This window comes from Chelmon rostratus, chromosome 18 (genome assembly GCF_017976325.1).
Source record: "Chelmon rostratus isolate fCheRos1 chromosome 18, fCheRos1.pri, whole genome shotgun sequence".
Classification (NCBI taxonomy): Eukaryota; Metazoa; Chordata; class Actinopteri; order Chaetodontiformes; family Chaetodontidae; genus Chelmon; species Chelmon rostratus.
In genome coordinates this window covers 21,052,714-21,068,661 of record NC_055675.1, presented here as the reverse complement: position 1 = coordinate 21,068,661, position 15,948 = coordinate 21,052,714, and the positions used below count along the sequence as shown (strand labels likewise).

Here is a 15,948-nt window from a genome sequence, read left to right as displayed (position 1 = left end):
TAGTATGGCTTTTTTTTCCAAACTTAATGAATCTGTCACACCTCAGATTCTGTGAGAGTGAACAAATTGAGAACGACAAAAAAGGTTGTTTTGACAGGTGGCTCTACAGACAAAGCTGCACACAGTTCCCCTAATTTGAGAGGAACATGAGCCCATTGACTTCAAGCAACTGAGCTAAAGTAGGCTAGTTTCACCATTCAACACAGCTTCAAACTGCAAGACCAAAGAAACACATCCATGAGTTTGTCTGACTCTGGGTAAGTAAGACTGATAGCATCATTGCCCAAAAGCCAAATCTTACACTTAAACATTTTAATTTTATACCTAATGTCCTGTTTGGCAGGCCAATCACACAACACCCTTTGACTCTGGGGGTGGGCTCCATTAAAAGCTGAAATCTACCTGAGCAGTAAATTCTCGAATTTTATTCCACCAATGATAATGTTTTAAGAATTAACCCCGGTTTAAACGTCTTGGTTAAGATGGACATGTTTCTGCAGTGTACTGTCTGTCGTAGGGTTGAATTATGGACCAACGTACGTGTCGTTCCTACTCCTTGCCTTGCTTTTCCTTCCCCGCGCTTGTAGATGGGGTGAACGGTGATGTTGTAAGTGGTTATGGGGTTCAGGCGCTTCATGGTGGCAGAAGTGGCCGTCCCAGGGATCTTGAGGGTCACTTCTCTCCCTCCAGCACTGGGAACATGCTTCAGCCGGTAGTGGCCCACCTTCCCCGGTGCCGGCATCCACGTGACTTTCATGGTTCGCTCGGTCTCATCTGACACGGTCAACATTTTACCAGCAGCAGATGCTGAAAACAAAAAGATAAGTGTTCAAAGTCGGATTCAGCCTAAATCACGTGTGCAGTAACCCTAGATTGGCCACCATGAACCCCAAGATTTCAGAATATATTAATATTTAGTATGTTTTAGTATCTTTTGGAAAATATTTTCATGCTTTCTCAAATACATAAGTGAAATTTCTGTGGTTCCCCATAGATTTTCAATGTAGTTATGACAAATTCTGCAATTAATATTTAAGCAATTAGAGATATGCTATATTAGAGGGGGAGGCCATTGACCGGATGCATTAGCAGAACAGCTAAATCTTAGCTTGTCACATACAGCATATTGGAAAACTGAACACTGGCCAAAGCCAAAATTTACAGCCAATTCTACACAGCTTTATCATGGACAATGAACATTTTAGCCTTGTTAAAGCAGGGAGACAAATGTCTAAAATATACAGAACTTCTGTTTAACCGGACCAGTCAAAAGTTGGGATACACCTTCTCATTCCTCATTCTTTATTTGTTTTTATTATTGTCTACATTGTAGATCAATACTGAAGACATCAAAACTATGAAAGGACACATACAGATTTACGTGGTGAGAAAAAACACTGTAAACAAAGCAAAATATGTTTTATATTTGAGATTCTTCAAAAGTAGCCACCTTTTGCCTTGATGATAGCTTTGCACATTATTGACATTCTCGTAACCAGCCATGTGAGCTATTCACCTGGAATGGTTTTCAGTTTAATACATTTGACGCCATCAGTTGTGTTGTGCAGAGGTGGTGTTGGTATACAGTAAATAGCTGTATTCAAGTAATGTGGTACTCCATATCACGGCAAGAACCGCTCAACTACGTAACGAGAAATGATCGTCGATCATCGCGACCCAAAGCCGAAGAATCGCTAATATTAAACATATTTTGCTTTGTTTACACTTTTTTTGGTTTACAGCAAAACTCCATATGTGTTATTTCATAGTTCTGACATCTTCAGTATTAATCTACAATGTAGACAATAATAAATAAAAAGAAAAACCATTGGATGAGAAGGTGTGTTCAAACTTTTAATGGTACTGAATATGACTCAGAGTATCCAACCACGCTGTTCCCTCCACCATCAAACCTCGTTTAACAGATCATATACTGTTTATTTGTTCTGAATGTGCACATGGTCACTCATCGTCTTCTTGTTGCTACTTAACTATAAAAATGTAGTTAATTTTCATCTCAACTCTAAAAAGTGTGGTTTCCATTATATTCCTTCCATAAGCGTTATGTATTCATAACTGCAGGCATAAATGTTGAGTAATACCATCAGCGTCATGCCAAAACTAATTGTTTATGAATTAGGCATTTACCCAGAAGTGATCAGGAAATGCTAACCACATTTTCCTTTTCCCTCGAAACAACCAAAGCCCCATAAAATGAAATTAACTTATTCCAATGATTCTGCAAGTGATTAAAACTACTCTGCAAGGGAATAATATGTATATTTAATGATCCCAAGGAAAGTTTTTCAGACTACCTAATTTCACTTGGGAGAATTTTTATTGGTGGAAAAAACATAGCATCCAACTTTTCAATGTGTTGATAGATCTGAACAAATCTGCGAAGATGTAGATGTAATAGTTCTGCTGCTAAGATGGTTCGAGGAACAATATTCAGTGAAATGTGTTTGTTCATCTACATGTTGCTTTGTTTTAGGCGGCCTGTGTGTGGATTTGGACCATTTGATTTCCCCTGTGTGCATATAGAATGAGGAATGTGTTGACACTTTTAGAGCGTGCTCCGTGTCTGATACAATCAGTCAGTATGCAGTTCACGGTGCGTCATTCACAGGACACACACGTTGTACCGATATTCCCCTCAGTCATGAGTGTTATTAAGAAGAGCATTACACAGCAAAATTGTAACAATGTTGGTGCTTTGCTCCAAATTACTGTTGAAAAGCGTCTAAAATGAATAGCTCAATTTAAAATTGGACCATTTACACAGAGCAGAAAGCTGAAACCTTTTGCAGAATGCCAACTTTACGATTATGCAAGCTCTAAAAACCATTTTGTTTTTGTGATAAAAGGAAGTATTTAATCTATTTTGACTGTTCATATGGCACACTGCCTTGTAATAAAAACATTGTATTTTCTGCCAATTGTCTACTCTGAGAATACAATAAAAACTTTGTCAACTTCCTCTGACGGTTAAAGAAATGGGTTTATGAGCTGAGCTCTGACTTGGAGACAGCTGGATTGACCCTGTCTGGGTGGTTTAAAAGCAACTGATGTTTGCAGCTTCAACCAACTTTAACCTCCGATAAGAGATGCTCTTTCCTGCATAGGTATTTTGGGCAAATATGAACGAGAAAATACACAAAATGGACTGAATTAGGAGAGATACAGATGCCTCTCAAAGGCCGAGCTGCTCCCGTTGTTCTGCCTTTTTTATATTTTCTTTTATTTGTAACTGTAACTGAGAGGCAATTTGCAACCCAGGTTTTGATTTATTACTGGCTATGTAATTTAACCAATGGGATTTTTATTGTCTCCTGAGCTCATTCAGTGTCTATAGGCTGCTGCAGTCTATGGTCTTACCGTCAGTGGTTTCCTGTCCAGTGAGCGGGTCGCTGTCTCTGTGATCGTAGGCGGCGACCACAGAAACTTCGTAGAGCGTCTCCGGACTCAGACCCTCCAGAACGGTGTTGGTAACGTCTCCTGGCACCGTTTTCTCTCCAGCCTCCTCAGTGAACAGCGAGTTCCATCGAAGCCGGTACATCTTCACGTTACTGGGCGCCGCCGTCCAGGACACTGCAAAGCTGGTGTCGGTCACGTCCCTGGTGGCCAGGTTTTTAGGTGGGCCCACATCTGAAAACAGGTGCAGATTATTATGGGTTTCTCTAGGATGTGATTCAATATTTATGTATTCTAGATAAAATGGTTAGCGAAGTATTAAATAAATACAGATTAAATACAATTTTTACAAATAAATCATTTACAGTTCATCTTTTTTGTAGGTATTTAGATTTTGGACAAAAGATACACTCCCTGGTTTTATGCACATTAGTGCCCCCAAACCCCCAAATTTGCTCCCTGATCACAACAGATGTTTTGAAACTCAACTGAGTTTTATATTGTTTAAAATCATACTGGCTGGATTGCTCAAATGTTCTTCCCAGTATTTGAACGTTTTGGGTTTTTTTTTTTAATCCGTCTTCCCTGTAAAACAAAGGAACCATTTGGATGTGCTGGCAGATCATTATTGTCTGAAATGGAAACTATTAAAAGGCCATCGAGTGGACAGAAGATTTGAGCAACTCACCACAGCTATAAAGGGAGACGACTGGAGAAACACGTGATTTTTTTCAAGACGTTTCTGCTTCATTAATGAGTGCAGAGCATTGGGAGACAGGACGGAGGGAAGACATGAAACGTGTCAGGAACCGGATGAACTCAAAGGGTCTCCACCGAGCCAGCGGGATAACAACAAGAGGGGGAAATCTCTTCTTTGTTGCCTATTGGACATCTTTACTACATCAAATCAGTGCTTCCCTCTGTTGGTAGAGCGCCAGCTGCAAACTTTGATATTCAGTATCGTGCAGACACATTTAAATTTGCCCTTTCACCTTTTAACTAGCCAGCCTTTAATAATGTATCGTAATAGCCCTCAGACTTTTCAGTTTATGGCTTGGATCTTATTTTTGTGGCTACGACTGTTATTTCAAGTGGATGGATGTTAAAAATGGACAGTTTGGGTATTATGTCTAGCTTTCTCTTCTATATAAATTTGTCTAACTTCGGGTTTGTTTAGAATCTCTCTCATCTTCTTCTCGTTCCTCTTGCGTTGACATGTTATCACTACCACCGGAAACAATGATGGAAATAAAACCCAGCTTTTGATAAAGAAGAACAAGCTTTTAAACCAAACAAAGTTCTTTCATAGCAATCAGAGAACTGGGGTTATATCCATAACCTGAAGTTCTCACTGTTAATTTGTAAGTGCTGTTTGTGAACCTAATGTCGATTCAGCCCAAACATGACCACATTTTTCCTCATTAATTAATTGCATTTGTTGGTCTGCCCCGACAGCGTTGTGGCCTGAGGATGTTGACATTGTTTGATTCTCAGCAACTACGGACCGGCTTCACATTCGACTGGCTGTGTACATTCACAGTCCCCAGAGGACGATTCCTAAGATTTTTGGTGACTCACTGATGTTTCCCAGAGTGTAACCATCAGGCAGAAATAAAATCTAATGGGCACATGAAAGTAACTGATGGCATATTGCAGTATGTTCCTGAAATGATTAGAAATAGATTTTGGACACTCCACAGCTTTCTTTGCAGGCCCCCTTTGGACAAAATGTTAACATTACAAACAAGATATATGCTTCCCACAGGAACTAGCTCCAGAGGCCCCTGTGTTCAGGCTCTCAGCATGTAGTTTGTACTATCCCACACTGTGATGGAGGATGTGATAAGCATTTAAAAGAAAATACCCCCTCTCTGTGCAGTGAAGTAGGTACAACAAAGAGCGAACACTATTGCAGTCCTACTGTGGCTTGTTTAAAACATCCAGTTATAGTTGTTTGTGCATTTCTCATAGAGTAACTGTTGTAACTTTCAGCCATAACCATAAACCCCAAATTCAACCCCTGTTGAAGAGATGGACTAAATGACATCACCTTATAAAAATGTGCTCACTCTGAACCTGGTTTCTACACAGATGGTAAATCAAGAACACACACACACACACACACACACAAACAGAGGTTTTAATTACCTCAACTTTCTGAGGGCAGCAGCACACGGAAGCTACAGCCCTTATAGATTTGTTTAACCAACTGAGACCAAATCTAATTCCCACGACCTGCGGCTCATGTTGCTACAAGCGGACATACAGTCACTTTCCGACACAGACGGAGCAGAACACTGGGAATATTTGTGGAATGATGGAATAGGAGGAGGAGGAGGGAGGGTCAATATCAAATTATAATCCATCTTCAGTTTAGAGTAGGTGACAGTGCGCACAAAGGAGGTGCTGGAAAGACTGAGAAGCCAAGTTTCCACAACGTGATAATTAGCACAAAATATCAAATCCAGCTATATAATCAAGAGACTGAGCATGAAATAAATCACGTTCAAGCTTTTGCCAACTGATACAGATCTTCAGAGAGAGAGGGGGGGGGGGGGGGGGGGGGGGCACCAGGCTCTAATCGGAAAAACTGTTTCTGGCCTCCATTCAAGACAACAAAATTCAGGACATTTTTAAAAAATCTCTGTGCACAGAGTGGTGTACAGTACCTCTGCATTGAAAAATCTCATTTAGAAAATAAAAGGACTGAAAAGACGTATGCCTGGAGGTTGTTGAGGCCATAGTTGTTCCTGCCAAATGATACAGGAAATGTCATTTTCATTTTTAAATGTGCAAAAGATGTGGACAGACAGATGGATGAGCAGTTTGTTATAGAAAACTAAATTAGCAAATTAAGTTTTAAAAGCACACCATAAAGGAGATCCTAACTGAAAAAGAGCCATTTTCTTAGTTCTGATAGGTAGCTGTGAATTTACTCTAACCAGGCTTTTAATATGACTGCTGCATCTGATTTGAAGAATTTCTGGAAAACACATCTGACTTCATGTTACTGCCAATCCTGGATGGATTGTACTTTGATTCATTCATTTAGATATATTAGTTTATTTTTGTCTTTTATTTCACATGTGCTGCTCAGTCGCCGTCACTCATCTTCACCGCACAGACGCCACTGCAGCCGCCATTAGCGGGGAGCTGGGAGCTCTCCACGGCTGCTGCTGCTGCCATTTTTTATCTGCTTCAAGGAGCGCTGTCTCTCAAAGCTGGAAGCCGAATCTGGAGCTTTTGAAAATAACAGCCACAGACAGCCATCGGATGGAGTATGGAATATCTGGCACTCTGCAGACGCCACCTCAAACGCACTTGGGTCTATTTTTCCACAACCCATCAGGAGGCAAATCTGAACAAAACCGCAGGACATTTAAAGCACTTTTGAAGATATTTCCACGGATTTGCATGCATCTATCTATCTATCTGTCTGTCTATCTATCTATCTATCTATCTATCTATCTGTCTATCTATCTATCTGTCTATCTGTCTATCTATCTATCTAGAAGATTGTGTGCTAATATCGAAAAGCTCAAGAACAGCCACTAAATGGACCTTGTGTTGGAACTGTTCTGTCAACAAATTGCGTAAAGTTTTATGGGTTCCATCTTGATTATGAATATTTCTCCATTATCACAATAAAAAGTGATTCAAATCAACTTTAAATCTGGTTCAATATACATTCAGATCACAAAACAGTTGAGTTGTGACCCCACCAGCATTTACGTAGAGACAGAAATGATCTGACTGGATAAATTCAACCTTATTTGGCCAATCCAAAGAACCAGAAACAGCAGATTATGTCCTAAATGCATCTCCACCTTTGAGAAACAGTTCTAAAACCACAACTCAAATCTGCTGGCTTCTCCAGCACCTGAAGGGCACACGATTGGAGCACGGGTCAGGTCTGCCTTCTGTAATGTTTCTTAAAGATTTCTTGTGTTGGTCTCTAAGCAGCGATGTCTCCTGTGCTCTCCAGCACAACACTGGAGGGGGAGACTCAGTCTGGGACTCCCTGCTGCTGAAACCTTGCAGTCACAGTGGAAAGTCTCTCGGCTTATTACTTTGCATAAACTTGGCTGCTCGACATGTTCCATCTACCATCAGCCATTTAACGCACCTTGGAGTGCAGAGAGTGACTGCAGTTTTCGTACGTGTGGCCCAGATGGGGGAAGGAAAAATCACTCTGGCAGTGTTGCTGGTGCTACTACACATCAAAAGATAAATCCTGTCTGGCCCAATTAGCAAAGTAACACTGACGGATTTGGGTGTTCAGTTTTGCCCCCTCATTCATTGGGACCACTGCGTTGGATCAGCAAGGTTGCCGACACAGAAGGATCTAAAAATGCATCCGGCAAAGATGCGCGGAGGTGAGAAAGCAGGCCAGGTTTGAACTTTTCTCTCCAGGTCACTAACTACCTCCATTATCCCCACCTGAAACATTCTTCATATTAGTTCAGTGGGATGCTGCCAGGAGGAGGCTGTGATGGCCGGCTTTTAACCCCGCCATCGAGTGTGGCCATTCAAAACAGGTAGAACACGTTTGCTTCGAGATGAGTTTGAATGACGCATGATACGAACTAGTTTGTTTGTATTGTTCAATATCAAAAACAGTTCTGAATTAGTATGGCTTTCAAATTTTCTTGTAGGTTCATTGAAAGAGTACTCCACAAATTAGCACTGCACTCCTACAACATTGTTGGACTCACAATGGACAGTTTTAACAAAGGTTCAAAATTGATTGAGCAGAAGCAGAGATATCATACTTTTTTCCTTGTGACATTCTGGCACCTACATTACCCACAACGCAACTCAATCACTGATAGTTCAACTAGGAGATTCAGGTGTATTATGCTCATAGTGGCCAATGTAGCCTGCAGCAGAGATGAGGAGCAGCTATGGAGGTCTGGTCAGCTCACTTCATTCTAACTCCACACCAACAGATCTGTTTCAGTCACAAACTCGTAGTCTTCAACCAAAGCTGACTGGACTTGTAAAATATCTGGAGTTTTCCATTCAAGAAACATGTTTTCAAATTACAGTTATTTATTTCTTAGTCCTGAATGAATCCTGGACCTGCTGAGCTGCCGTCATTTTCTCTAAAAGAACACAAAGTTTCTGATGCCCCCAGTCATTATCACCGTATCAGTACCCCAGAATCAACTTAGGTAAGGCCAAATAATCAGGAAAAAGCAAAAGGTTCAACTCCAGGCAAAATATATCTATGTGTTCTTTATATCTGTTTACCAGATCAGAAATAGCTCAGTGTTTATGAGCAATAACTGTACATCACCATGTTCAGATTGGATCAAATTCAATTTGATGAGCAGAATCAAAATAAATGTTAACTGCAGCTGTAAGTGATGCCCACCCAGGTTTAGGGGGTTCACTTCCAATGAGCAGCTGTTTCAAAATAATCGCATAGATTCAACTTGCTGTGCTGTGAATAAATGTGTCCCTTCCACGGCATTAGGTCTGTTCACTTTATTGAACAGAATATCTTCCATCACAGACTATGATGGAAGACATGAAGGAAATATATCTGACGTCTGTGACACATTTTCTTTTGGTAATCCATATCACTGTGGAGAAAAATGTGTTCACAGCCAGTCTGAATAACATCCGACAGCACTCATGTTCTTTTTCCCTGTATACTGTTTATCACCTTCATGTGACAATTGAAGAGATGTCATTTTTTGGCCAAAAATTTATGTTCGCTCTTTCATCACGACATTAAACTGGGAACTAAAGAGAGACAGAGCGTGTTGTCGGCCAGAATCACCACAGGAATATTTAGCGAAGCGCGATTTCAGCCAAAATCTGAGGCTTTCTGGCCGAGCTGGAAAGTAAGGCTTGTGATACGTTTGGAAAATAAGTGCAAACCTCGATTTAACGCCAACCTCAACCTCACCTGCGCCCCCTGAAGCACGCCTGGAAAGCTAATAGAGGTGAAAACTGCAAAAAGCTAGTTGCCTGCCATTGTGACAGGGTGTAACAAGCTGTGGTCCTGGACTAATTACAGCAACAATCAAGGAAAAGCAACACAAGCTTCACAAAGTTGGATCTTCAACAAGTCAACTTTTGGTTTAAAGGTTGACAGCCATGTATTTTTAGATTGTTATGGGGTTTTAGTTTAATAGACACTTGGGTCATGAAAGGACGACATAGAGCTCATGAGCATGAAAACCCCCTCAAAGACACCTCATCTTCCCAATTTTACAACTTTCGTTTCATTCACGCTCGTCTTTGACAGTTTTTTGGCTTTAGCGCCTGTGGAAGCCATCAGAAATTAACTACATAATTTCAAAAATGCACTTTCATCACTCTGAGAATAAGTTTTCCTTTTGTGATTCCTGAAATGTTCCCTTTACTCAACAGTGTTGAAAGGCTTTCCATCCCACAGCAGCATCATGTTTTACTGGTTCCACAATCAGGCAGTCCTGGTTAATGTCGAGTTTTTGGGGTGTTTCCAAATGAGTGTCCAAACTGAAGCGCTTTGGTGAACAAAGCCAAAAGCAGCTGCAGCGCCTTTATATATCAGCTGTGGACAGGTTTACAACAAACAAATGAACAAGATGGACCTCATTTATACAAATGTCATTTGACTTTATCCTGGGATCTACTGTGCCATTGTTTGAACAAATTAGGAGAGACTGAAAACAAAGACTCTCTGTAGCATTTAAACAGTAGTTCGGGCAGCGACCTGAATTAGATTTGATGTATTATAGAAAACGGTGTAACTTGTCGATTTTGGCATAAAGCAGAGTTTTCCATTTTAGCTCCCATTTGGTCGTAAAGAGAAAAGTCTTGCGCACAAATGAGGCCCCCATGAAGCTTAACATGAGCTCTAACTGTACAGTAAGAGTTTTTACAATAAGAAAGAGTGAGCTCACTGGTTTTAATGTGGGTACAGTATCAGTGCAGCTCCGTTTTCCACGCAGATCTGAGTAGGTTTAGCCCTACATGTGAGGCAAACAAAGGTAATGAGGAACCTCCTGCCAGCTGCCTCTGATGTGGGCCAACACATAGGATGTCTGGGGGCTTTACCAACACAACCTAACAATGAATCAGACAGTGAATGCAACACGGCGAAATACACAGTGCTGTGCTAGTAAAGGCCACCTGGAGCATCAGAAAAAAAAAAGCTGTGGGGTTTGCATTGATTGCATGGCACTGCCAACTGGGAGGCATCTGCAGGCTGTGTTCGCCAAAATACAGGGACTGTGGACAACGTTATTAAATTCCAGGCAAGCCCTCACAAGGTGGAAAGAAAGACTGACAGCAACGAGAAGAAAGACAAGGAGAGTGAGAGAAAATAACATGAAGGGATGAAGAAAGACAGACAGACAGAGAAATAGAGGGAAGGGCAACGAGAGTGGTACAAAACATACAGATATAAAGAAAACAGCATTAAGGAGAAATGAAGTGGGAGATGGGAAAGACAAAAGGTGAGAAAGAGACAGCGTCAAACACAGACACATGGAGACAGAGACACAAACAGAAAGGAAGACAGAGACAGGAATGAGTCAGTCTCTCCTGCTCCTCCTAACCTTTTAGTCCTGCTCTCAGCTGGGTTACATTCCTGTCCGGTCTTGCTGTATCTCATCTTTACCTCTCAGCCTGTGTGGCTGGCTGCTGTGTCCACTGTTACTGTTAGCATATGTGGCTCACAAAGCTACAGCTCCACCATCCCAGATGCACTGGTGAGCAAACACCACTTCACTACATCCGTCATTGCAATTATGTTGGAATATGACGTGCGGCAAAGGTCCCCAGATGACATGGAAGCAGGGTCGTTGCAGCACATGGTCTGGGTCTTACTGCACCAGGATGCCACATGATAGCTGATTTGCTGCAAGAGTCAGTGTGGCAGAAATTGTCATCTGCTCATGTCTGCAAGGGTCTGCACAGGCCATGTGCATGCAGTCCAACTTTTTTTTATTGCCATAGTCCATATGTGGCCAGTCGGCAAGCAGTCCTAACAATTGTGGGACATGTCCAGCCCTTCAGACTCTTTTTCAGTAAAGGAAACATCTAACAGCAAATGCCTCCACTGATTTGTTGTAATTCTATGGGCTAATCTGATCTTTAACATGATCTTTAACATGAGCTTGGAGAACTGTGTCTAGATCCCAGCAATTAACATGGTGAGCAAACCATTATCAGAGCTGATAGGAATGATGGAGGAAAGCTATAAAAATACAACCCAAGTGGAAAAGAAATTAACTTTCTTTAACATAACTATAACACCAATAGCAAGCTTATAGGTGAACTGGATGCCATCTTCCTCTCCTTCCACTCTTTCCCTTCTCTCCACCTCTCTGTGCTCTTGTTCTGACTGTTTATTATTACTCTCCTGTATCAATAAGCCTGACATTTGCAGCCCTGTCTTGATACTGAAGGTAGGATCACCTGTCACACTTTGCTCTGGGGCAACGGAAAGCCATGTTTAAACACAGACTTGTATTAAATGTTTGCTGTATGTGCTTAAAGAGCCCCTCTGATGACTCTGGGGTTTAGTCACAGCAATTATAGTAAAACCTCAAACATTAGCTGTGGTTGTAAAGCCACATAGTCATAATAAAAACAGATTAATCACTTAATCTGGGAGGATCAGTGAGTCACAGCTGCAAGCCACAACTGACATGGAAATAATGCCTAGTTTTAAGCTACCACACTGTTTATTTTGCGTCTCTATATTAGCTGTAAAGACACCCATTAAGACATCTTAACATGTTTATTTATTCACTGTATTTCTTGTAGACAACGCACTACTAAAGGTTAATCTTCTGTCTCAAAGTACAGAAGAAGTCAGTGGTTGCTAAGCATCGTTGTGTTTTGTAGGATACATTCGTCACACTTTATATCTTAATTAGGAAAAAAAAAATGTGTTGCTTCACTAAAGGAAATTTTAATCCTTTTAATCGTTAATCATAATTTTTGTTTTGCAGCACATTTCCTGACTTGTTCAGTCTGAGTGTGTCTAGCAACAGCAGCTGCTTCCATCAGACGAGCTCTGATCAACATACAGGACACTACCTGCTCAGCAGCACACAGTAAACAACAGTTAGAGGCTAGCTGGTGAAAAAAGTGAAACATCAAGCTGCTGTATGTCAGACGTTTCCCTCAGGAGTCGGCGGAGACCAAAACAGAGCTAAAAGGCGAGTAAATATTGGACTTACTCCAGAACAACTCTAGTGGGATGATGTTGTTCATCAACACATTAGCTATAGCAACTTTATAACCCAGGGATATGTGGTGGCTGGGTATCTATCTGTTTGTTTTGATGTTTTTCACTTAGCAACTGCAATTAAAATGCAATTAATTGAACAAAAATGTAAGTGGTTTACCTTCCAGTGTGGTGCCTTGTCCCTCCAGGGGGTCACCCAGGCCGGACGGGAATCGCGCACTGACGAAGATGGTGTACTGGGTGCCCGGCTGCAGGTTCTTCAGGAGGACGGCCGTGTTGTCTCCCTTCACTGATACGTCCTTCTTGGGGCCGCCAGCAGACGGTCTGTAGGCCAAGCGGTACTGGAGCACATTCCCCGGTGCCGGCTCCCAGGAGACCCTCATGGAGGACACGGTCTCGTCGGAAACCCTCAGGTCTCGAGGGGATCCCCTGGCTGAGAAGCCGGGAGGGAAAGTTAGAAAATGAAGCCAGTCATCAAACAAGAATCTGTGTCAACTTTTCAAAGTTTCTGTTGTCTTGCGTTCTTCGTGACATGACGAGCTCTCTGTATGCAGTTTTTCCTGTTCAGAGAAAAATTATTTCAGGATTCAAGGAAAATAAAAATGAGAATATTAACTAAGCACATGACATGTATTTGTCTTGAAGCCTGTAAACTATTCTTCTCTTTTTCAAGGTTTTCATCCTGACTGCTGTGGCTGCGTCTAATCATCTATTAGTAATTAAAAGCAACCAAAATTTTCTGATCATTTTCATTATTGATTAATCTATCTTTGATATATCTGATTGCTTAATTGTTTAGTCTGGTAAATATCGACAAACAGCAAAACAGGTACATCAGATGTTAAGAGGAGCTTAGATCATGGTGGAAAACTGCTTTTATTAATCTGAAAATTGATTTGGTTTGGTTGGTTTGAAATAATTCAACTTATATAACGTAATAACGACCATTTAAATAAGGAAAATAATTTGCTTAATGTCTGATTTTCACAAACAAAAATATATTTACACATACCTATTTTAAAAAGAATCTCCTGCAATACTAGCATACACCACTAGTGCTCCACAGACCAAGAGTGTAAGCACGCTGGTGGCCTAATAATTGTGCATTATGTCCTTGAATGGACGAGAAAGACTCCATCTGAGCCGTCCTTGACCAAGACACCGTACTCCCAGTGAAGCTGCACAGTAGAAAAGTGTGTTTGTCCTGGCAGCTACCAGGATGTGAATTACTGTAAGTACGGCATGTTGACACAATTCCCCTTTGAAAAATAACAGTTAAAATAAAGTGGTGACTCATGTGCCCTCGTTTTAACGCCTACTGCTGAGTGTTACTGTGAAATGTTCTACTGTTGCATCTGCCTGATGATGTTTTTTCCTACTGATTGATGAAAATGTCATGGGATTTAAGTGAAATACGAGCATAAGACAGGATAAAGTATTTCTCAGTGGTTGCTGTAGCCAAGAATTATGCGCTTTTGTCCAAACACAGGACTTGGTGGAAAAGACTGCGAGCAAAAGGGCAGCTCATGCAAACCCTCCAGGCACTGCATCAATTCATAGTTTTGAGATAAAGTCATGGCACAGTAAACATTGTAATAGGAACAATATTGTAAGTCATACAGGGGGAAGGAAAACATAAATCCATCTGAGAGCCAGCTGGGTGTTTCATGTCAAAGAGGTGCAAGCTGGGATTAATCCTGCCTCTTTTTGTGAACCATCAGAAATATATATATATATATAAAAAGAATTCGCCTCAGACAACAAGCAGCTGGATCGTCTGAAGGAGCTGAAAGAACCAGGAGGGGAACAGTGCACTTAGACACAGTAAGAAATGCTGTTGCCATGGTAGAGGGGAATATAATTTGTTTCCAGCTGTGTCCTCAACGTTTTGGCTCAAGGGTGATAATCTTCACAAGATACGTAATTTATCCCTAAAAGTGCTAAAGATAACAGCCCCAATGGAGGTTTCTCCATGAGATAATCTCCTGTCAAGAGTCTTTGAAAGGCCCCAAATGTTCCTTAAGGCCACTGTCCAGAGTCTGGTGGGTTACTGACTTAAAACTTTCCTCCACTTTCCTTCTTCACTCTTTATCACCTTTGAGTACATCCTGACCCACTTGTATCTCCCAGCTCTCTGTGCTTCCGTCTGTTTTTCATTCCTTTCCCTGTAAGGCGGGACAGATCTGACGCAGAGCGCGATGGGTGGCAGGTTGTACTAACACTGCAGAGTTCACTTTCCACTGGGGTCAGAAATGTGTGAACTCCTGGCACTCCCAGTAATGAAAGCAAATGCAAAATGGCAGACGATGACTTAAAAAATATATATATATGTGGACAAGTAGTCATTGAGGATGTCACTTATTTCCATTTTCACTTGTTATTTTCACTTTCACTTATTTCCATCACTTCCATTTTGGTCTTTAAATGACCCAAATACACTGAAAGACAGCTTGGACCAAGAATGCCTTCTTCATCCAACATTTTTGTGATTGAAAGGTACAATTAGATTTTTATAGTTTTTACTGTCCCATAGCACAAACAAAATGATCACAAGACATCTGCAGGCACCTGTTGTGGATCAGAACGATTACTTAACCAGCTACTCAGATTTCTGGACTTCAGAGCTTAACTTCTGGCCCAGACTCTGTTTTGGAACAAAAATACCTATTGGAGCTTGAAATACTCATGATCTGTTGATCATTATCTGTTAGTTTTTGTACTATTCAGAGGCTTATGGCAATAGCTAAGACTTACGTCACAACAGGTCTTAGTGAGTCATACCATTTATCGATCATTTTTCATCACACAGAGAGACGTGTGGTTGTGGGCGTTCTGAGCCACAGTACAATCTGAAATGTAGTGAATGTAAATTTTTAATTGATTTGGTCACATTGTGTGTTTCTTTTGCTTGTTTCATTTAGCATGTATATATTTTGCATGCCGGCACTACATTTCCCATCATGCTCTGGCTGATGCAAACAGGTGGTGTAATGTTGCCGTGGAGTCTGAATCTACACAGTGTAAAGACATGCTGTACTAGCTGTCAGCTGTTTTCATTGTAACCATGGACGCCCAAACAACAATCACCTCGATTACTTTTGATACAGCAGGAAAGGTTTAACTTTGATGATTAAAGCCAAGATCTTAATTTATATATATTTCTGTTTTTAAAATTTTATTCTAAACATATTTATTGATATTTATGTTTCATGGACATTTGAGAGGCTGCCATCATTAGAAACAGCAAATTTCCAGTGATTAAAGTAATATTTGAATGACATCTATTCTGGTTGGGTTCTGACATTTTTGATGCAAAATGTCTCTGAATGTGATCTCGG

The 15,948-nt window shown here is 41.0% G+C and overlaps 1 protein-coding gene across 1 annotated transcript in view; it reads right to left on the bottom strand.

Annotated features, from left to right (window-relative positions):
• The window catches only part of col12a1b (collagen, type XII, alpha 1b), a 130,657-nt gene that overhangs the window by 96,472 nt on the left and 18,237 nt on the right, over positions 1 to 15,948 (bottom strand). Inside the window, exons 13-15 of the mRNA XM_041958233.1 lie at positions 12,771 to 13,043; positions 3,379 to 3,648; positions 541 to 807 (exon numbers count right to left, since the gene is read on the bottom strand). Of these exons, the coding sequence (XP_041814167.1) occupies positions 541 to 807; positions 3,379 to 3,648; positions 12,771 to 13,043 (810 nt within the window). The remainder of the gene's footprint in view (positions 1 to 540; positions 808 to 3,378; positions 3,649 to 12,770; positions 13,044 to 15,948) is intronic.